Source organism: Selaginella moellendorffii, unplaced genomic scaffold (genome assembly GCF_000143415.4).
Source record: "Selaginella moellendorffii unplaced genomic scaffold, v1.0 SELMOscaffold_104, whole genome shotgun sequence".
NCBI classification, from domain to species: domain Eukaryota; kingdom Viridiplantae; phylum Streptophyta; class Lycopodiopsida; order Selaginellales; family Selaginellaceae; genus Selaginella; species Selaginella moellendorffii.
Window position 1 is genome coordinate 526,180 of NW_003314365.1, and position 23,014 is coordinate 549,193.

The 23,014-nt window shown below is 40.5% G+C and overlaps 3 protein-coding genes across 3 annotated transcripts; all 3 read left to right on the forward strand.

Moving 5' to 3' along the window:
• The first annotated feature begins 7,903 nt into the window (after positions 1-7,903).
• LOC9647283 (protein-tyrosine-phosphatase MKP1) lies at positions 7,904-9,382 on the forward strand. The gene has a single exon (XM_002990064.2). The coding sequence runs from the start codon at positions 7,904-7,906 to the stop codon at positions 9,380-9,382; it is 1,479 nt and encodes a 492-aa protein (XP_002990110.2).
• Positions 9,383-20,487: 11,105 nt separating this feature from the next.
• On the forward strand, positions 20,488-21,705 carry LOC9647284 (outer dense fiber protein 3-like protein 2). The gene has a single exon (XM_002990065.2). The coding sequence runs from the start codon at positions 20,488-20,490 to the stop codon at positions 21,703-21,705; it is 1,218 nt and encodes a 405-aa protein (XP_002990111.2).
• Positions 21,706-21,801: 96 nt separating this feature from the next.
• Positions 21,802-22,636, forward strand: LOC112342300. Its single transcript, XM_024663881.1, has 7 exons — positions 21,802-21,838; positions 21,894-21,931; positions 21,982-22,110; positions 22,158-22,223; positions 22,269-22,355; positions 22,401-22,459; positions 22,507-22,636. Exons 1-7 carry the CDS (start codon positions 21,802-21,804, stop codon positions 22,634-22,636), a joined length of 546 nt encoding a protein of 181 aa, XP_024519649.1.
• The last annotated feature ends 378 nt before the right edge of the window (positions 22,637-23,014 follow it).

Below are 23,014 nucleotides of genomic sequence, written 5' to 3' on the forward strand. Positions count from 1 at the left end.
GTCACATTTGCAACACTTGAGCTGCTCTTGAGCACTTCCTTGGGTGGCCTCTCTAACACCACTAGAGTCCACGCTCCCTCCCACCAAAGGCCCCTAACCCCCAATCTCAACCTCAAGTTAATTTAAAAGCATCACTAGAGAACTCTTTCAAAATTGGTTCCTAGACCTCACTATCCCTACTATGCTTTCGAACCCAATCTCAAATCTTAGACTTGGTCTTAAACTCAGTCTCAAACTCAATCTCGAACTTAGCCTTAGACTCGGTCTCGAACTCGTCTCAAACTCCATCTTAGAGTCAATCTCGAACTTGTTCTAAGATTTGCCCTCATCTAATAAACTTTTTATCATTCCAATCATGGTTTCAGTGATCTTTTAGCCTACAACACCTTGGGGAGTTGGTTCTTTACAACTCCACCACCCATAGAAGTTTAATGCCTACATTGAACATTGCTTTTTAATTTTATGACTTTTTGACTATGTCTTTAAAGGCATCCCCCCATTTAGAGGTGTGACTAAGTCAACCTCCCCAACTAAGAGCCCATGACAATGGGATATAAATGTCCCTATACCCCTCACCTCACCACACCCTAGTATAGGGTTGGGACTTGAACCTAGGCTTGCTTTATTAAAGGGTTGGGAAAATTTCTATAGAATATATCTATGAATTTGACATCTTTGCAGGGAGTCAAGTGTACCTTCCTATGGCTGGTCAACCTAGCTAACCCATGGTAATTAGCTTACCTTCGACTTAAGAATTCCTTCAAAACTGAACCTCACTATCCCTACTATACTTTTGGAACCCTCTACAGCCTTTACAGGTCTCAAATTCGATCTCAGACTCAGTCTCAAACTCGATCTCAGACTCAGTCTTGAACTTGGTCTTGGAGTCAATCTTGGACTCGGTCTCATCCGATGAACTCTTTATCATTCTGTCTTTACATCTACTTTAGTAACTTAACCACATGTTTGACTACTTGGAGGAGTCTCACTCATAGCCTCCATAGGTCCTCATCTCAACTTCGGGTATTTCCTAGCTTCCAATTGTGTTCTCATAGCCACACTGACCTTGCACTTGGTTCAAGCTCTCCATATGTTCAATCCTACTTTAGGCACCTAAAGGTACCACCAATATACCAACCTCTTACACTAAGGCTATGATCGTTCTCATATCTCATTGGTAGTATAAGACCACCTATACTAGGGTCTTGTCTTTCCATGACTAGGCCATCCATCCATGAGTGGTCATCCCATGACCACACTTGAGCATCCATAAGATGTCTCAAGATACAAGGAATACCATTCCCTAATATGTGCTTTTTCATCCCTACCAAGTCTTTCTCCATCTATGGTAGTGCTCGTAAACACCACCATGGCCCAAAGGCCCATCCACTAAGTCCCACTAACCTTTTGGACTATGTAATGATAGCTTTGGTCACCAAGTAAGAGGACCACTCTTGCTTTCTATGGTCCATGACTTTAAGATGACATTTTAAAACACTGCAGCCTAATGTGAGCCTCATGGGTACTCCCCCACCTTACACCACTAGGGTGCCCCAGCCATGTGGCTAGAGTGATGTTCTGATAAGCCATGTATGGTATCCAAGTAGGTAGTGCCACCCACACTTGGATTAGGAGTATTGACGATTGAATCTCTTAGGGGAGTTAAAGCTAGCTCTTAAATATTTCACCAAGTTAACTCACTTTTCCATTTGTGTTCACTCTAGCCTTAAACTCCTTGATGGTTATATCATCACCCACCACATGAGTGTAGTCTTAATTGGTCACACTAACCTTTCCTAGCTAAACTGGTTCCACTATAATCCTCACCCTATTATCCCATAAGGACTCACCAAACCCCTCAAGGTTTGGGAGGCAATTGCTTTGGGCTTTCACCCTTGTACTTGGACTTGGACTCAGACTCGAACTCAAACCCAATCTCAGTCTCGCTCTTGATCTCCATCTTGGACTCCATCTCAGACTCCTTTTTGAACTCCATGTTAGACTCTATCTGAGACTCCATTTCGAACTCCTTCTTAAACTCCATCTCGAACTCAGTCCCAACACTTTTATATGTCAATCCCTCTTATGTCCCTTTCTAAAGACTCACTTATTGATTACTTCATACTAGTTCCTCGACCACTTCTTTGGGAGTTTCACTCCAGCTTTTGACTTTCTGAGTTAAAGTTTTTAGTCTAAACATGTTACGCTCGTTGGACTTTTGCTTTGGCCACTACCACGTGGCACTCTTTTGGCCCCAAATTGGACTTAGGGATTTGTGTCTTATACAAGTCCATGACTGGGTTTGAGACCAAGACAAAGACCAAGACTAAGACCGAATCTGAGTTTAAAGTTGAGATTGAGTTTGAGACTAGGTCTTATACTGGGATCAAAACCAAGACCAAGTCTAAGTCCAAGTCCAAGTCTGAGAGTGAAAGCCCAAAATTATTGTCTCTCTCCAGATGGACAAATAGGGTTTTTGATGAAGTTTTCAAGAGCTAGCTCTAACTCTTGTAGTCGATGCTCCTAATCCAAATATGGGTGGTATTACCTACTTAGATACCTTGTGTGGCTTATTGGAACCTCACTTTAGCCACATAGCTTGGCAGAAGGTTAGGGGAATACTCACAAGACTCATATTAGGCTGCAGTGTTTTAAAATATCATTCCAAAATCCTTGACTATAGGAAGGAAGAGGAGTTGCCCTCTTGCTTTATAACCAAGGGTATGGTTACATGGTGAGGATGTCTCAGAGGTTAGTGGAATTTAATGGATGGGCCTTTGAGCCTTGAACTAATGGCTGTATTAGCAAGCACTGCCATGGATAGAGAAAGACTTTGTTTGAATCAAAGAAAGGATATTGGGGATGGTGTTCCTTATGCCATTAAGGATGCTAATGTGTGGTCATACAATGGAATCCTCCTTGAACTTGATCTCCAACTCTATCTTAAATTCCATCTTGGACTCTATCTTAGACTCCATCTTGAACTCGGTCTTAGACCCGATCTCAACACTTCCATGTGTCATGACGCTTGCCATATGTCAATTATTCTTTTCTCCTTTTTCTTAAAACTTGCTTACTGATTGTTTCATGCTCGTTCCTTGAACACTTCTTTGCGAGTTCCACTCTTGCTCTCAAATTTCCAGGTCCAAGCTTTTGGTCTAAATGTGTTACACTCATTGAATTTCCACCTTGGCCACTACCACATGAATCATCTTCGATTGCACTTTGGGACTTAGGGATTTGTGTCTTACAAAGGGGTGATTTAGTGAAGTATTTAAGAGCTGGCTCTAACTCCCCAAAAGATCAAATGGTTAATGCCCCTAATCCAGTGTGGGCACTACCTACTTGAATACCTTGTGTGGACACATTCAAGCAAGCAAAGATGTTAAGAGGAGTCCCTGCAAAGAGAGCACAAGCAACAAATGGAAGAAGAGCATCACTTGTACATCTTTTACATCTTTTTCTTTCTAAATATATACATCTCTTTCTCGTCATAAAGAAAACCTGGAGAAGTATCTGGAGGAACTGAAGGCCAGGCTTTGTGAAGTTTCAACCAAGGTAGACCAAAGAAAACAGTAGAAGGTTTGCACAAGCAATGGCCATGGTACTGTAGTTGCAGACTGGCGGTCAAAGTGAAAGGCTGAATGCCGTGTAGAGAGAACAAATGAAACTCTTAATGCAAGAAACCTTTGATGGGGGAAAGGATGAAGATACTTTGGCATGAATGATGAAGATTGGCATATGTATAAGCAAATGGACAGAGACTACAAAGAAGAAGTAGAAGAAGATGTAGATAAAGATGAAGCAGAACTCGGTCATCTAACCTCGAGACTGAAGGTATATCACTTTCGTCACTACTTATTGTTTTCCCTTTCTAACTGCTTTACTTCCAGGAAATTGATCTTTCATATACTTCAGTGCCACCACCAGGACCGTAGGAAATAGTGCCAGAGTTTGTAATAAAATGGCCTCTTACCAACGAATAGGACTTGGTGTGGAATAATTAAGAGAGAGTCTTCCAGCCCTTGATGGTCAGTGCAGATCAGGCAGGAGTGGGAGAAATGGCATCCATTGCCATGAGGAGACTGCCAGACTAACTCGTCAGCCAAGTTATGGATTGGACGATTCTACTCACAGGTGGAAACTGCGAGTTTGATGGATTTAACAAGAGGATGTTCTTGGAGAGATCAATCACTGGGCTCTCTTATCAGAGTGGTGCAAGCAGCAGACCGGTAAGTAGAATCATATGATGAGGAATAAAAGTGACTTAAGCTGATACAAAACAAGCTGCAGTCTGTGTTTGCATCCGGTAGTTTCTTTAGTTTGTTTTCACATGTTTACACAGCAGATTTAAAAGATGAGTCACTATTTTAGTGGTTCATGGCATTTATTTCACTAATGTAGTGTTCATTCTCACTGTTGACATTCGTAAAGACAATTTCCTACAAGTCACAATTGATTCTAATGCATCCAATGGTATATAGTATAAGAAAAATTGATAAACAGGTCATGTACATGAAATGTGGAAGCTTGGTGGATTCTCAACCAGCTTTGACAAGATGGCTTGCCACAGCACCGTGTCATAGATGTTGCTGATGCTGGGATTGGGAGGTGGTTCTGGAGCTGTTTGTTTGTGATGGATTTGCCATAAGCCTCTCCACAGTGCTCAAGTTGTGTGGGAGCCTGGTGGATGTGTGGCTTGGAGAAGGAGAGGATCACTCCCAGGCGTGTAGAACCGTGTCAAACTCAGTAAAAGTTTGTGGAATCTGACTTTGTTCTTGTGTCAAGATTTCAGGATAAATACAACATAGAGAATAGGCCTTGGCCTTTCTTTAGAGGGCTTGACTACTAAGATCTACGAGGCATAGAACATACTTAAATTCATCACATTTGTTTCTGTTATTTTCAACTGCAGATGACTGCTCAGAATCTTCTCAAATAATTCAAATTCTCTGCTTGAGAAAGTCGTGATTGCAACAAACACAAGCCGCCTGGATTACTGTCAAGATTGGATCGTGAGTTAAAAGCTTTTGGATAGATTTCTTTCACTATTTTTTGCAGGATTGGCACTGAAACAAAGTGGCATAGACAATGAGGTAGCCAATGAACTTACATGTGACTCAAGTTGTGTAGTTTACTATATATAATACTAAGATATATGTGAAACATCACCTACTCGAGAAACTTGGGGAAGGTGAGTATGACACACTTCCTCTTCATAGTGGCCTCCCACACCTCACTTCCATCATCAGTAGTACGGGATGAGTGAGAACGAACGAAATGCCTTTAAAAGAATTGAAGAATAGACAGATTTACATAACATATAATATGTATAAGATGAGCGTCTCTAGCAAAGTTCTCCAATTGTACCTTGAAGCATTGTTCAAAAAAATGCAAAGAGTAAGACAAGCATCCAGATGACCATTGTGTTTGTGGTGCCATAAAAGAAGAGGATCTGCTAAGTGACTTGTGAAACCTTTCTGAGCCACCCAAATTCGACAACACTTGTGCCATAACAATCCTCTTCTAATGTTTTCTGATCAGACAAGTTCCATCAAGGAACTTGGATTCATGATTGGAGTTTAGAATATTTACAGGAGTAGTGACAACAGAAGTAAGTGAAGATTTTTTTTCTAGATTCTTGAGAGTCCAGAGCTGGTTGCCAGAATCTGGTAATTGAACTTTTATTATTATAGATGTATACTCTTTCTTTTGGTTTTGAAGGTATGCTTAATAAACTTAGTTGCAAAGACTTATGAAGAGCTCATTGAATTGCTAAAAGACTTACTGGTGGTGGGGAGGATCTTTGCCAATAATGTCTTCTCTCTTCTATGCGGCTAGAGTGGATGCAAGTGCTTAGAAGCTGCATTTTGCACCTGCAAAGTTTCTGTGACCAACTTACTTGGACTGTTGAATTACACTCCTTTAGACATGGCTCTCTCTTTTCTTTTCTTTTTTTGACCAAAGAAAAGGCTACCTAAGACGCCACCAAGTCTCATTACCGGGAGAACCACCAAGTCTCATTACAGGGAAAATCACCATAAATCATTGTTCTATTATTTTATTTTTTAAAAATCTGTTGTTCTAACCCAAAGTATGTATGATTACATTTTTTTCATATTGAAAACATTTTCTGGTGGAGCTGGGATCCCTGCTATATACACTTGATATTCCTGAGACCGTCAATCAGATCACCATTGAAGATTTTCGTCCTTATGCGATGGAGATACTCCATCCTACTGCGTATTTGTCGTATGTAAACACGAAGCTCACTTTTGTCCAGTCCATTCTCAGCAGATATCATATTCAGTGATAGATGGAACGCATGGAAGTTTTTTTTCCAAAGGGTGATGAACTAGACACGGAAAAGAAAGCGTGAAAGCAATATATATACCACAAATCTCTCAAAACGGGAACTAAGGATATAGTCCTTCACCTGACAATCTCTCGGCTTAAATCTGAGTTTCGAAGGGAGGAACACAAGCAACAAGGCTTTATATGCCGACATAATCATATTCTCATCGTCGTGCTCTTTTTACAGTATCACCATCCTCCAGCTGGAAGAATTAAACTTATGAAAGAAAGAAAAGAAAACAGACCAAGTACCTTGATGATGGATTTTTTTTATCTCGTTGCTTTAAAGAGAGAGCACAATATTTTTAAAATGCCTCTTCCATTTCCCGAGTCTAGGTGGGATGACAAGTCCAAAACTGCAAGTTGAAATCTTTGGAACACGACAAGTTAACAAGTTCTGAAAGTTAAGAATGATGCTTGTCGTTCTCTACTACATCGACAAGCATTCCTCCAAGTACGGTGACAAGAAGATCCAACCTCATCCCTTTTTGTGACTCGCAAGGATAATTTGACTTCCTTTATCCACCGATGCCAGCTAGAACTTCAGGAGTTCTAGCAAAATGCCAGTTCTCCCATGCTCTGTCGCCCCCGATAGATGCAAGAAAGAAAAGAGAGTGAGTCAGCCGATGAAAGAGAAGGAGAGGTCACAAGTAATCTCTTCTGTAGATGATAGAGTAGCTTCTTGAAGAGCGTGACTTTCGATCAAGGTCTGATATGGAGACTGGTGCGTCGATCCAGGTTCCAAGTGCCTTAAAAAGCATTCCAGTGACATGAAGAGGAAGGATGGGTGAGCTGGCAAGGAACCTGCCATGTACACCCTGGATTGGGAGAAATCCCATTGCTTCTGCTGCACCGCCACTGTGAAACAAAAAGAGGAGCACGGCAAAGAAGTCTCGGCCCAACAAGCAAGAGAGCAGCCTAGTAATCCCATCTCGATCCGTAAGCACTCCTTGAGCTCCAGCAGCCGGAGCAATTGCTTGAGGCCAAGATGAAGGAGAGGTGGAAAGAATGCGTGGAATGCTTCATGCACACGTGGCTTACCCCATATGTTACATACCTTTTGATCCCTGTAGCAATCAAAATGCGACTTTCATATGTTTATAAACATTGTAACTGTCGTCCTCGCTGAAGGCTCGTTCCCATTCACTGCCTATTGATCCTTTCTCTTTTGTTGTCTCCTGATGCGCTCCATGTTTGAAATCTTCAATCTCTACATATCACAAGGAGCGCTGATGCACAAGAGCAGTACCACATTAATATAAAGAGTACAACTTATAGCTACAATAAATTCTCATAAATACCAGCTAAAATTTACACATTACATTGGCTCATTCCACACTCTTTTTCTATTTCCTCACTCAATAACAAACTAAAAATAAACTCAACACTAACAAGGATGCAAGAAAAAAATGATGCATAAATGTTAAAAGATTTCTGAAAAAGGATATCTTTTCTGATAAAAAAACAGTTGGTTTTCAACTGAACCCATGGACCAAATGAGAGAAAGTGGTTTTGCTCTAAACGTGACGTGGGTTTGGTCTCGCTGCATATGGATGACCAAGGGGAAGCGCAGAGGTCAGAAACGTTTCTGCGTTCAAATCTCGACAGCAGTTGTGCAACACCGAGGCATCAATGGAGGTCACCAGACTGGAATCCTCTCAACAAACAGCCGCACACACCGTTCGCCTCACTTAATTCCCATTCTTTAACGACAAAAGACATCGCCGTTGACAGCAGCAATTCTACAGCTTCCTCATCCGATATTCTATGCCCTCCAATGGGATCCTTTGCCGTCAGTAATCTAGACGAAACACAAGGTCAGTCAATTGATCCGTGGAAGAAAAAGCTTCCAATGAAGCTTGATTTGGCAGCTCTCAGCAGAAAAGTAGATGATCATCTATCTGAGGACAAGATGCCTAACCCTGACATATCCGAATCCGACAATGACCTCCACCTTCGGCGCCAAAAGATGGCTATGTGCGATCGCCAGTGTACACGAGTTATGGGCCATCTCTATTTTGGCAGCAAAAAAGTGGCGGAAAACTATGCAATGCTAAGGCGTTTTCGAATCACACATATTCTCAATTGCGTTGGAATGGTTTGCCCCAGCTATTTTCCAAATGATTTCTCTTACAAGACACTCTGGCTTCAAGATTCACCTTCAGAAGATCTTATTTGCGTGCTCTATGACGTATTTGATTTTATTGAGGATGTCCGAGAGCAAGCAGGAGGCAGGGTCTTTGTACACTGCTGCCAAGGGGTGTCCCGTTCGGCATCGTTAATAATTGCTTACGTTATGTGGCGAGAACGACGCAGCTTTGACCACGTATATGACGATGTCAAGCAGCGCCGAAGCGTGACATGCCCCAACATTGGTTTTGTCTTTCAGCTCACTCAGTGGCAGAAACGTGTGCTAGATGCCAATAGAGCAGCAGTCTCATGCAATACGGTGGCTATAATGTACCGCATGACACCGCATTCGCATTTTTGCCCATTGCAGCTTGTTCCGAAAGCTGTGCACGGTCCGCCTACTTCGGATTTACTTGACTCAAGAGGGGTGTTCGTTCTCCAGCTTCCCAACCGTCTTTATGTCTGGCGTGGCCGTGGCTCAGACAAAGCAATGGCAGCAGCTGCTGAACGTGCCGCATTCCAGCTTGTGCGGTATGAGCATGCTCAAGGACCCATTGTGGTGGCTGTAGAAGGAAGGGAGCCACCATTCCTGCTCAATGCACTAAGACGTGAGCATTTACTGTCCGGTCCAGATATAAATTCCCAGGCCCAAAGGGGCGCATTTGCTGAACATATCAATTATGCGGGCAAGGCACCGTTTGGTCTAAAGCTAGTCCGTGCATATGATGCAGACTTTGAGCTGTATAGACAAGGGCTTGCAGCAAACGGTGGGGCCGTGTCTGTGGACTTTAATGCAGGATTGCAACCTCACCCCATTAGCAACTTTCCAGCGTCACCTCGAGTTGGAAGATGGAGGGTCATGCGCCCACAAATCAATCATATTGCAACAAGATGGTAGATATCTGTACACTAGGAGGGATTCCAGAAACAAAAAGAAGAAAAGAAAAAGTAAGATTTCACCAAGGCAACATCAAGAAATTCCAGATGTCATATAAAAAATTATTACATAGTCTGTTTTTAGAGTGTACCCCTCTTAAGCATACTGTTGCAAACTCATTAGAAACAAAATTGATGATTGTCCATTGCCTGTCCAATGAAGTGGCGTTTTTCTAAAGTGGAAAAGGAAAAAGAAAAACAGACATTCTTTCAAAGATAGAGGCAAGACACCCTGGGTCGCAACTCATAACTCGCACCATGTGCTCATTCTTGTAACTATTGCGCACCATCTCTCTTTTTTGTTCAATGATGATCCAGATGCTTGCAAGCTCTCATCTTCTCGCACACTTAGAGTTCCCAGCAACAATTCCACAAGAAAAGACAAAGCTCTATAGTGTTTTTCTTTCTTTAAAACACTGAATCTTCACATAAACCTGTGGAACTTTTGGAGTTGCAAGTACAAAAAAAATTTAAGATCACAGGTTTCCTACACCAAAGACCTTGTTCCACTTTCACATAGTAGTAGTTTTTCTTTCACGATGAAAGACCAACTTGCAGCTTCTGAGTTCTAAGCTTTTCCACATAAATTTTGCCAGTCCTTGCTCCAGACATGCTAGACAAATTTCTCACCGAAAATGAATAAGAGTTCTTGCCCAAAATCATGTCTGGTGGCAATGGTGGAGGTCATGGCAACAATGGTGGAGGTGGCCGGAATAATGGCCAAGGATCAAAGAAGCTTCACATCACTAAACTTATTGGAGATAATGCTTCAAGTGTGGCTCTTTGGCTCACTGAAAAAAGGATTGTCCATTGTTGAAAAACAAAAATGGAGCTGATGATTCCAACCAATGCCAACAAGTGCAGTGTTGGACAGAGATGCAAAGGAGTTTAAAGCCATTCTCTAAGGTACTGACTTTATGAGTAATGGCCCTCATAGCAAACTTATTGACGAAGATTGAAACCGAGACTAAGACCAAGTCCGCATCCAAAGTCCAAGTCTGAGTCCAAGTCTGAGTCCAAGGGGTGGAAGCCCAAAGCAATTGTCTCTCAGACCCTGGGGGGTTTGGTAAATCCCCACAGGATAGTAGGGGGAGGACTTTAGGGGAACCAGTGTGGCCAAGGAAGGTCAATATGATCCAAGGAGTTGGGGGTGTACTTAAAAGGTGAGTTGGTAGTTATATTTTGTATGGTTTTCATGCCAGGGTAATTCAGCAAAAATCCATGATTCATATTTATGGATTTCTTGTTTTGCGCTATTTGTAGCAGGTGGTAAAGAAAGTATGGAAACTACCATAGTCTTTGGTAAATTCCGAACTGGCAAAACTCAACTTGTGCACACTCTTTGTGAAGCCATGTGGAGCTAATGGTAAAGTGGCTTAAGCTCCTAGAGGTAGAAAGTAACATTTAGATTTCCAGGCTGAACACACATGCATAAGCATCAATACAACTTTTGTTAGCGGCTAAAATGACTAAACAGGCTAGGCTCACCACTTGACAAAAGCCTATCCTTATCTTGGTGGGCGCTGCAAGACTCTGTAAACAGCTAATGAATGAATGAATGAATATCCAACCATTGCTAAATTTTCAGTTTTCATAGTTTAAATAGATGTGCATCCATTTTAAGATTTAGCATTGGCTGGGCATTCACCAGGTCTGTTAGGAACCAGGATCCATATCTCCAAAGTTTAGGTCTATCATCAAATGTAGTTTTCTTTTCTTTTCTTTTTTATGTTTTGGGATCCCAAGTGCTCCACTTTTCCATTTGTATGGCAGCCACAATGCTTGCCTGCTGCTACCTTCTCATCCTCTTCATTATGGTTGAAATCGAGGTGGAGGTAGAGTATGGCTGTTATGGCAAAGGCCTTGTTATGGTGGAACAGACTATAGTGGAGGCTGGCGGCAACCCTAGTTACAGTGGAGGATATGGTAACAAACCTGGCTATGGATTATTAGAGGATGATCAGGAATGGGACAGATGTTTAAAGAAGTCACTAACATTTTAAATGCCATCAAAAGTAAGAGCATTATGTGTTATTTAAATTGCATTTTATTGAATTGAGTTGGCACTATATACCAATGTAAACATTTGCAGTAGTGACATTGGCATTGCTTATGATATTTTTTTATTGAAGATCAAGTCATTGTGATATTTATATTATATCCAAATTATGAGCAATATGTTTATAAAGTTGCTTGGTCAAATGATGATCAACCCCAAAGTGAAACTAGTCTACTTATAAGTAGTAGTAATGTAGTAGCTTTGACTGAATTCTCAAAAATATTCCTAAACTTATATTGGTACTTTTGTTCCTTAAGATTTTACTTATTGAGATTTTAGAAAAGTTGTAATATTCATTTACTACAGTTTGTTAATGAATCTATTTGGAGTAGATTTTTGGATGGAAAAGGTGTAAAATTGAGGCATTTACATTGCTAGCACTTGTGTTAGTGGAAGTGACATTGTTATTCTGAGTGATGATGAGTTTTCCTTAAAGCTTAATTTTGTATGTCATTTTTCTTATTTGTGTTTTGAATATATACCGGATCTTAAAGGTGATTGTAGAAGAATATTAATGTGATATAAATATCTAAAGGTATGATCTCATAAAGTCTTGAATATTTATCTTCACACTTTACAAATGTTGTCAAATGTTAGATATATAGGTATGTTGTTGGATGCTTAAGCATATTATTGGGTTATGGTAATTTCTGTTGAGGTGAATCTATATAAAGTTGTAAGTAGGAGGATATTGGTTGAGTCTTAAGAATTTACATTTCTGGATTGAGAGTCATTCTTTCTTTAGGATTGAAAAATTTCTATAAATATTTTTAGGCTTTTCAATAGATGATATGTTGATCATTTCGTCTGGAAACCATTTTATTTTTAAAAGCTATTGTAAATTAGTGAAAGGGTTAATTAACTTTTAATTAAATGAAATTAATTTTTGTTAGGTTAGACATTAGTAGGTAGTTTGTATGATGCAACCCAGAAAGGGAGACTAACTCTTACAACTAAGGTACTTTAGTTGGATAGAAAAGTGACCTTTGAACCTTTTTTCTGTAGCATTATGCTTCGTGGCAAGTTGCATCTTGCATTTCAATAAGCTCTATGAGAGTAGTGAGCTCTATCTCATCTTGACTTGGTTTTGGTGGCTTTGTGCCTTGGCTGAGGATGATGATGTTGAACTTAATTGTTTAAGGTTGAGGTGTTAGTACCTGTATTATAGCTTTATCTATTAGGAGGTTGTGTACTTATATGAGTTCATCTTATGTTTTCACTTTAATTTTGACTAAGTGTTAATCATACATAGATATCCTTTTCACTTATGCTTAGAGCTATCTTATTTCTGAATAATTGGATTCAAGTAGTTATTTTATCCCTACTTGTCCATGATCCTTTTTATTATACTTGGAGTATTACCTTTTCCATTAGACAAGTAGATATAAGTTTGGTATTTGGGTTTTATGAAGATAAATTGTAAAATGATTGTTGGTTGTTTTGCAACTACTAATTGCATATAGATTTTATCAAGAATTACTAACACTTTACTTAGCTTAATGATAATTTAACAATGATGAGCTTGCTTCATTAGATGGCAGTATAGATGACCATTTCATTGTCCTTGCATGGTTTGTCCATGTTAACATTTCAATTTTATCTCTGTTGATATTTTTTATTTGCATTTAGTCTATAGTGTTGGATTACATTGAGTTTTGGATATAGTGATTCACTTCTTGATGTTATCTTATCTATAGTTGAGTATTATTGAAGGATTGGTCTTGGATACTAAATGAGGTATCTTTGACCTTGGTTAGCTTGATTATTAGAGAGCACTAAGTGGTGGTACTTTTTTGTTTTCTTTTAGTTTTATTCTGATGTTAATGGCATTGAAGTGATGAATCGATATTAACATTGTTGAAGTTGAGATTGGAGTGAGATGAAATATTTCTCCATGAGTATATTGTAAAAGTTGGATTTTCCATTTGTAGTGATTCAGATGGTTAGTGATCAGTTGAGCTAATTGAAGATAAATATTTTGTTTTGCTAGTCTCAATGAAGATGATGTTGATAGTTTGGGTATACCTTTGTGTTGTTAGGAACAAATAAGGAAACTAAAGTGGTCTTAAATGTTATCAAAGTGGAAGAGATTGCACAAGGGAAGAACTCAGAGGAGGAAGCAGAGGAAAACATTAAAGAAAGCTTAAAGTCTAATTCCAAAGTGAAAAACCTTAACAACGCTTTCAAAAATGCCATATCAAAGTCTTATAGATTCTTAATTCTAAGTTTCGACTTGTATTGACTTGATTTTCTTACAGGTAACAAGAATTTTACAAAGAGTTTAAGCCAAGTTCTTGCCAAACAAGCTGAAAGACATGGTGATGTAATGAAGTCACCATCATTGACACCATTATAGAAGGCCAGTCTCACGATGGGGATCTCAACCAAGCAAGGGGATAAGGCAGTGGAGAGATCTACCTCCATGGTTTCTTTAGCAGCATCAAGTGGAAGTGCAAATCTAATGATACATACAGCCCAAGCAAGCCCCTAATAAAGAGGAAACCCACAAAGAAACAAACTCAAACACCAAAGAAAGTTAGGAAGTGATAGTGTATGGTTTAAAGTTTTATTTACTTTGGATTCTAAAGATGAAGTTAGTAGAAAGTTTTATTTCTATAATATTTATTTTTATTTCCAATATAATGTAAGAGGAATTCAAAGTGGCCACCAAGTATGAGCATCATCTCTGGGTATATCTCTCTATGAGCATGCCAAAGAAAGTGATTTTCTAGAACTTTATAAAACTTTAAGTGAATATCATTATGCAATACTATTGAATACTATATTAGTAACACTCAAAGCACAAGTGATCTAACTAAACTCGTATTCTGTTTGGTTGCTCAAATATTGGGTTGGATTGACATAAAGCTGTTTGGTGAAGATCTTTGGGATCTTCTCGTTGTGGTGCTTCAATCAAGGGGGTTTATCTAGATAGCTTAGGTTCCTTGAGGATGGGGCATATTTCAAAGTGGTCTAGAGCATCTTCACAAGTAGGATGCAAGTTTCAAAGGCTTGCATTGGAGGAGGGTCACACCCCATAGGAAGGGTTCATCACAATATGGCTTTGGAGAAGCCAGTCGGACGGAAAACAACTCAGTATCTTTGCAGTTGAAGGGAGGAGGACGTGTTTCCTAGGGCATAGCAGTGGCTTTAGATTCATGGAGGAGTCACCTGGGAGGCAGAGGGACCATGACCAGTGCCAGGACTTCCCTGCTTGTGAGCGTTTCGCTTAAGTTTCACCTTGTACTTTTTTGAGTCCCTAAAGAGCATTGAGTAATCATCCTTCCATATTTAAAAGAGTAAGGGCGACATATTCAATCGAGATTCTTTTCGAGCTTAATGGTGGAGATGAAGACACATGGGAAAAACAGTTGAGAGTGGAACGCTTCACAAGTTTTAGGTTTTGTGTATTTTTGTGGAAGCGGAGCATGGGAAAAACAGTTGAGAGTGGAACGCTTCACAAGTTTTAGGTTTTGTGTATTTTTTTGGAAGCGGAGCAACAGATTGAGGCTCACACTTGGATGAGCAGGAGATGAATTTTGGACGAGTGATCAAATTTCTGCAGTAGTGTGGTGGTGAAGCATTCCTGAACATCAATTTCGAGAATTTCGATATGCACTGCACAGTACAGTAATATGGAGCATATTTCTGAATGTAGTCTGAAACTCTCAACCTCAATCTTCTTATGAAAGGTACTAAAACTGTCTGTCACATTGCAGGAAACAAGCTTGCATACTTTCAGAAGGTTTGTTCAGGACTCTCCAAGAATGAACGTTGTCTCTTGGTACTTCTCAATTTGCTCCACCAGAGACTTATCAACATCATCGCTCTCTACAAGAACAAATTCTGCTTTCACCTGTAAGTCAAGTGTTTCCTTTGAGTTTTCAGCAAGCCAATCGGACTTTGTAACGTCTGTAGACATTTTGCAGCTCCTGAGAGAAGTTCGCTGTCTGGCCTCCTTGGTTGCCATATATGCAAGTGTTTCCTTCAAAACTTGTGAGACAGGTACTCTCCCAACCTACGCAATTTGTAAGATGCAAGTGATGTTTCTAATTTTGAAGCTCCTGAGAGAAGTTCGCTGTCTGGCCTCCTTGGTTGCCATATATGCAAGTGTTTCCTTCAAACTTGTGAGACAGGTACTCTCCCAACCTACGCAATTTGTAAGATGCAAGTGATGTTTCTAAAGAGTGACTTACCAGAATTTTGCAATTGTTCGGACAACAGATCATACATGGAACAGTAGAAGCTCCCTGTTCCTCTCTACTGCATTTTCTAGCGTCTACTTGAGCACTACCCCAAAACAAGCATCAGGGATCAATGCAAAACCCGTTTTGTGTAAACCACTTCCATTCCTTCTATTCCTGCAATTTACATAGCTGCTCCTTAACCTTTTCTTTGCATCCCCAGGAAATTTGGAACTCTAGAGAAAATGATAGTCTAGAGCACATCGATGATTTAAGATATGCTTCAAGATGATTCCGTGTCTTGACTTTCTACTGCTTATTTTAAAGACAAAGTAACTGGGCAACAGCCAATCAACAGACTTTCATAGTCTCCAGACAATCTCTGCAAAAATGGGCTGTTGATCCGCTTTCTTATCGCAAGCAGCTTTGATGAGCTTTGATGAGCTCATGCATACACTCAGTGCTTCTTTATGTGCGAGTTATGTGTCTCTATGGTTTCTGTTCATAATTTCATCACGCATATTTTACTGCAGGAGTATGGCACCTTTGAGTCCCTTCCATGAAATAAGCTCCCTGGATCTTGGCAAGCATGTCAATTGTCACATTGAAAGGCAAGCTATGTAAGTGACTATCTAAATTGTTTCGGAAGATAAGTTCAAAAACTTCAATGGATCATGATCCGGTAAATCCAATTGCCAATTCTATATATCCAAAGCTAAACTTGTCTGAAATTGTATATCTTTGAATCCGCTGTCCTATTCCAGCTTGAGTTACAGCTTTTGATTTATTCTCTGACCAGAAAATCCTTAAAAGCACCGCACCAGTGCCAGAATTATGAATATGAAAGCAATGAGTGCTCCAATTCGAGTGTCCTCCTGCACTCACACAGAAACAGATCTAATGTTCATCACATATCTTGGTTGGTTTGTGCGCTCAATGACACTGACTGACAGACCATTTCAGTATTTCCTTTAGCAGATCCCAAACTGCAATAGAAGCATTGCTACTGTAAGAACAAAAATATTATTTTCTCTTGTGTTTTAAAGTTACTGCTGAGGTCATGGGAGCAGCAGCGCCTACAATTTTCAGACTCAAAGTAGGAGCAAGTAACTGATTTTCCATTCTCGCCCTGTTTCTTCTTCTTTGTACTGTTTTCTAGAAGATTATTTTGTCAAGTATGCCTTGTAAACCTGATTGGAAGCTTTGCTCAAGATGAAAAAGAAAACACTCTCTGGCACTGTCCAGCTTCCAGTGGAACTGTGGAAATGGATCAAGTTTCTCTACTTCCTCATCTTATTGTGTCCCACTTATTGAATTGTGAGTGATTAGCAAGCTCTTTAAATTTATGATAACGAATTAAAATATACAAAATTTTAGGAGACCACTACTTCACTTTGGTTCTTTGGAATGATCCTGGTGAAAAACTTTGAGGCTTGCAAAAGTGAACACTCAGAAGCAATCACATGTGGAAGCAGTGTTTTAAAACTGATTACATGGTCCTTGCATGTTTATGGTCTAGAAGTCTACCCCTTGTCCCACTTGTCCATTTTGATTCTTTGGAGGATGAGAGCATGCAGGAGCTGGAAGACTACGCTGTTCAAAAGGCCGAGGAGACCACAGCTGCCAATTACAAAGTTCTCAATCTTGCTGAAGAGATCACTTCCGTCATGCTTCATGAGCAGGGTTCATCAGATCTTGCACACTCACGATACTGTTGTAGACATTGATCACGAACTTAGCTGAGTCAATGACACTTTCTATCTGATTTCTCTTACCCATCACTTTTGAAAGTTTCATTGGATTCCATGGTGAGAAACTGCTCGGTAGTCTTGGAGGCCTTTTTTTGAGGACCAGACTCATAACATAGCAGGACCAATACTTTCTCTAGGTGATTCATTCAAGAGAAAAGCCTATCATATTGCGCAAAGATCCACTTTGGGATTGAACTGGAGTAACTCCAGAGGTGTGACTCATCACACAGCAGCCCTTGCTGACTCATTGTTCATTTCTGGGTCACATCATCTCCAAAGCCTCATCTTTTGTCACTCTATTTTTGGCGGCTATAACTTGGATATGTCCTCACTGCTCCTCTCAAGGGATGACATAACAGCATTTTTCTGGACCCAACCTATAGCATTGCTGGTTCCAGCAGAGACCTCTCTAGGAGTAGATAGTGTCTCCTAGATTTCCAATCCTTCTCCTGATAGCAGGCTTCCAGATTGAATGAGCAGTAAAACTTGCTCAAAACTTTCTACCATTACTCAACCCTGAGATACTCTTTGATCCTGGGAGCTGCCATGACCACATACTTCTTCCCCAAAGAAAGCAATGTTGTGAAAGTAGGGCTTTGCAAGGGAACTCTACTCTGGAAGCATTGAGAGGATAAAAACCAGCACCTCATGGCTACCTCTGCATGGTATCATTAGATACCATGAATCTAAGCAGTAAGAAAGCTAGGAATGCAGCTAGGAGCATGAATGTTGGGCTAAAGGACCTGTTTCAAATGGCAAGAGCATGAATGGATATGTCAAGATTTGTGCTTGAGGTCGAGCACTTGCCATGTGGTCATGTCCTCGGTGGGGCAGGACATGGCTACGTTGTTGTCATTCATGCTTTTCTCTAACTGTTAAAAATATTTTCTACACTAAGAAGCCTTTCTGTTGGCAATATGGCACAGACCGATTGTGCTCCATAGAAGGTACAAGTCCTCCAAGGCTTCAAGGCTGCAATGCCTGCTTGGCTTCAATCAAAACTTGTCTGGGTAAGCTATGACAATCTAAAAACGTTAAATCTATTAACCACTTAAGTAACACAAGTTCAGGAAATATTATTAGAACCTCAAAAATGAACAAATATTAATTTACAGAATCATTAAAGTATATTTTTATATCAGAAAACTAATTTACATTTACAGACTTTTAAATAATTACAAATTAAAAGCAAATTAATTATTTGTAAACTTGATTTCTCTTATAAAAGGCTTTGTGATTATTATTACTCTTATAGATTTTATAAATGCTCATGATAAATCTTAGAAGCATACAATACACACTAATTTATTCTATGTTGCACTATTAGCTATAACTTTTCTATCCCAGTAAAGTGTTTTCAAAGACTTATTTTGGTCCAGGCCAGTGGAGCTGGATTCCTTGCTAGTGTACATTTATGTTTCATCTATACATTATAGATGCATACTCTATTTTTCCTGTAATGTGCTACCATATTATCTAGTGTTATGGTGGACATATACATAATGTGTGAGATTATTAAGCTCAGCTGTGTTTGATAAGATGGTAGCTGGAGAAGTTCAGATCAAACTCAAGAATCACAAGCAATCAGAAGTTAAATGGTGAGAATTTTCTCTCTATGAAGTGGACTTCAGATAAAGTAGAAAATCATTCTCAAAATTAATCGACAGCAAGATCAGAGAGAAAAGAAAGATTCATGTATGAGTAAGATAATGGCTAGAAGAATGTTTAGATGATGAGAGAAAGTCCTCACATATGCCACAAGAGTTGGTGCCAAAAAGAAGCCTTGCATGTATCCCAGTCATCAACCTCAACACTAGGATTTACTGACTGGCAGCTTCTCCTAAATTTCTGTGATAGAGGCAGAAGACCAGGTGATAGAGGCCACGAAAGCTGAGAAAGAATATATGTTCTCAAGTTGTTCTTACCGTTCGATATATTTCTTATAATTATCTACACAGCAAGTGTGACATCTCACAAGATCATCGCTTGCTCTGAATTTCCTCTAGAAATTCCTCGCCATAGGATCTTGTGGAAGAAGCTGTGGCTATACAGTGACCAATATTTTCCAATCAAAGATGTACCAGGAAATAAAAATTTACATTTTGTATATGATGTGGGGAGAGAGAGAGAGAGAGAGAGAGAGAGAGAGAGAGATCAAACAAAGCCTTAGGAGTTCGATGATCCACCACGCAAAAGAGATAGCTCCGTGGAACAACATTAAACCAGTAAGATAGTTTCTCTCAACAACATGAAATCACCGTCACCGCTAGGTTTTGGTCTTGTCTTTCCAACGCTCACAGTATTGATAGATGGAACAATGCTGTACCAGAGCTCTTAAGGGAAGTGGCCTTAGCGAGCACATCAGAAAGGATACGAAGAAGTGGGTGTGTGCTACATTTGATTCCTTCTATTTCGCATCCTTACAAATACTTTGACAGGCTTGAACGATGACATCACTAAGACTGCAAGGTGGAAAATTTTACCTGTTGGTGATTGCTGAAAAACGATAAGATGTGAGAAAGAAGGTTACTTATATCAAGTTTCTTTCTCCTTTTACTTTTTGTTTCTTGTGTCTAGGTTTGTGAGAATTGAATTGAAGAAGCTCAAAATACATCAGTGGCCATGGAGATGTTTTCTGTCATTTGAAATTTTAGCTTTAGAGCAGCAGCAATAACCTTTGGACCAGAACTGGCGAGCACAATGTTGGCGCTGGTTGATATGCAAACATTATACCTAAACACAATCCATTTAAGAAAACTTCATGTCACCACTGATCAAAAGTGGGCTGATGCACTAGAGCACTTCCAATTAGGATAAAGGGCACCAAACACACATCAACCTCTCTAGTGCGCCACACACAAGCTACAAATACTACTTATTCTAGCATAACACTAACACGTTTCAAATTCACATGAAAGAAGCATAGGCAACTTAGTCTCTTCCCGCACTCTTATGCTTCATGATAGGCGCCAGACAATTTCTTTAAATGAGATATTCTGTTATGTGGTCAGCCAGCCGTTAAAAATCAAAACGCGCCTCTGCCTATCACAAAACCACAAGTAAAAGACAAAAAATGGGAAGGAAGAACAAAGACAACAAGAATCCAGGCCCTGGTGCATACTATCCTGACGTCAAGCCAGTCACTCCAGCATCTCCAGCGTATTCGATCTCCTGCAAGCCTCCTCCTCCCCACAATGACGAAGGTAATCCCGGACCAGGAGCATACACTGTCGAGCATGGAAATAAGCGTTTTGGACCTGCATTTACAATTCCTGGTCGCCATCCTTCTTCTCATGAGAAAGACGAAAAAGCACTTATGCCTGGACCTGGAGCATACAGAGCCGACTGTGAGATCATTCATCCTCGAGATCCTGCTTACTCAATGCAGGGACGAAGGTCTTCCTACCCAAAAGAAGTTCTACCTGGACCGGGTGCTTACGGTGCTGGAGCTTCAGAAAGCGGTCCGTCTTTTACAATTCTGGCGAAAAGAGAGTCGCCAATGTCTACAAGTGCCGAAACGCCTGGACCGGGCGCCTATAATGCTGGAGAGCGTCCAAAATCGTCGGCTATTTCTTTTGCTGGCAAATATGGACGAAGGTTGGAGGATGACAGTCCTGGACCGGGAGCTTATCCAGCAGCAAGTACTTTAACAGGTCCGTCCTTCAGCATGGCACGAAAGCGACCACCACGAGAGGTTATTGAGACGCCTGGACCTGGACAGTATGCAGCAGACGCAGCCCTGGCTTATCTTCAACACAAAGAGCCTGCTTTCAGCATTGCTGGTCGAGGACGAAGACAGGTTGAAATTTCTGGACCCGGGCCTGGTGCCTACAGTCCCAGGGTCGTGACTTCTGAAACCAGACGAGGATGCAGTATTTCTGGAAGGAAGCCTGCTAGAAAGATGGAAGTCAGTCCCGGTCCTGGAGCTTACTTTTGGAAGACTGTCAAGAGGCCAGGTACTCCTGCGTATACCATTGCAGGGCGACACAGTAAATCGCTTCAGGAAACTGGACCTGGGCCAGGTGCTTACAGTCCAGTAGAAAGCTACTGGGGTGGTCCGGCTTACAGCTTCACATCCAGAAAGCTCAACAGGCCAATGAGAGAGTCACCAGGACCAGGAGAGTACAAGGCCAGCACCAAGAAACTAGCCGAATCATCACCCGCTTTCTCCATTGGCATCAAGTATTCTTCCAAGAATTTTGAATCTGGTCCAGGACCTGGAACATACAACTCGAAATCTTCCCTTGGAGGACCGGCTTTCACACTCTCTGGAAGAGGTGATGATGATTAGAAATGTTTTTCTTTCAAAATGGAAATGTGGAGAACGTTTTATCACAAGAAAGCAACAGATAGTAAGTAGACTAGAAAGAATTAGGGTTTCGCCGAAATGGCGATCCTAGCCGCGCAGGACAGGGAGTTCTCAGGTAAGATTCACCTGCGTAAATGCGTTTAATTACACCCCCTTGTTGCGTGTTCAAGATGCCGTGGAATCAGGGACAAGTAATCAAGAAAAGGAGGTTATCCGCGTTGTTTAGCTCCTTAGCAATGCTGTAATACTGACTTTTAGGTGGAAGTTCTGCAAGCCGAGCTCAAAGTGTTGCCATTGAGGGCTTCTGACAGTGAATTGACCATTTTAACCCTGCGTTCTCAGCTCGCACAGAAAACCGAACAGCTCAGCTTCCTGACGGATGAAAAGGTTTGCTTTTACATGAAGCATCATGCTCACTATTTCATGAAATGTAGGTTGTGAGTGAAGAAGCGCTTGAAGCCAGCCAGCGTGAATGCTCGCAGCTAACCTCTCTTATCAAGGCAAGAAATTGTATGGTGAGATATTTTCTGAGCAATTAATTTCAGGAACTAGATGCTAACATTGGAGACCTAACATCTGCTCTTGCAACAAGGACAGAAGAACGTGATTCTGCCATATCTTGTGAAAATAAGGTAGGAAAATGGGCTGTTAATTGCATTTTATGCATCTGTGTACAGGAATTAGAGATACGGGTGGCTTCTGAAGTGAAACTTCAAGAGAAATGCAAAAATTTGGAGTATGAATCTCTTAACCAATTGGATTATTCTTATATGGGCATTACAGGTGTCAACTTCAAGCCCTTCAGACAGAACATACCAAGTTGCGAAATTATGCTGAGGATTGTAAAAATGAGGAGTGTCGGAAGAAATTAATTTTAGCGGCATCCGCCTCTGAGATTCAAGAATACCAGTAATATGCTATAGATTCTCTTTTCCTTTGTAAGTGCGCTGCAATTACAGAGTTCAGCTACAGATAGCTGAGAAGGAAGTCAGGGATCTAAAAGTTCTTGTAACACAACTCGATCAAACAAGGGATAAGCTCGTAATATTTTGCAAAAAAACTTTTCTTCAACTCATTTCTTGTGTATGGAAGGTCGGGAAGCTTGAAACTACAATGGCAGATTATCAGCTGCTTGAATCGCACCTTATAAAAACCGAGGGTGACCTTCGGCGTCTTACAGAAGAGTCTGAGGTCAAGAGTACGGAAACTCTGCATTTACAAACTTTAATGGAGTCTCTGGGAAAGGAGAGAGACCGTATTGACACTGAGGTATGATTCTTTCTTGAATTAT

What these genes read in the sequence shown, in the direction of transcription:
- LOC9647283 (XM_002990064.2), top strand. Translation starts at nt 7,904, where the DNA reads ATGGATGACCAAGGGGAAGCGCAGAGGTCAGAAACGTTTCTGCGTTCA.
- LOC9647284 (XM_002990065.2), top strand. Translation starts at nt 20,488, where the DNA reads ATGGGAAGGAAGAACAAAGACAACAAGAATCCAGGCCCTGGTGCATAC.
- LOC112342300 (XM_024663881.1), top strand. Translation starts at nt 21,802, where the DNA reads ATGGCGATCCTAGCCGCGCAGGACAGGGAGTTCTCAG. An exon ending in GCAGGACAGGGAGTTCTCAG is followed by an intron (nt 21,839 to 21,893) that starts GTAAGATTCACC and finishes TGCGTGTTCAAG; the next exon opens with ATGCCGTGGAATCAGGGACA. An exon ending in CCATATCTTGTGAAAATAAG is followed by an intron (nt 22,356 to 22,400) that starts GTAGGAAAATGG and finishes ATCTGTGTACAG; the next exon opens with GAATTAGAGATACGGGTGGC.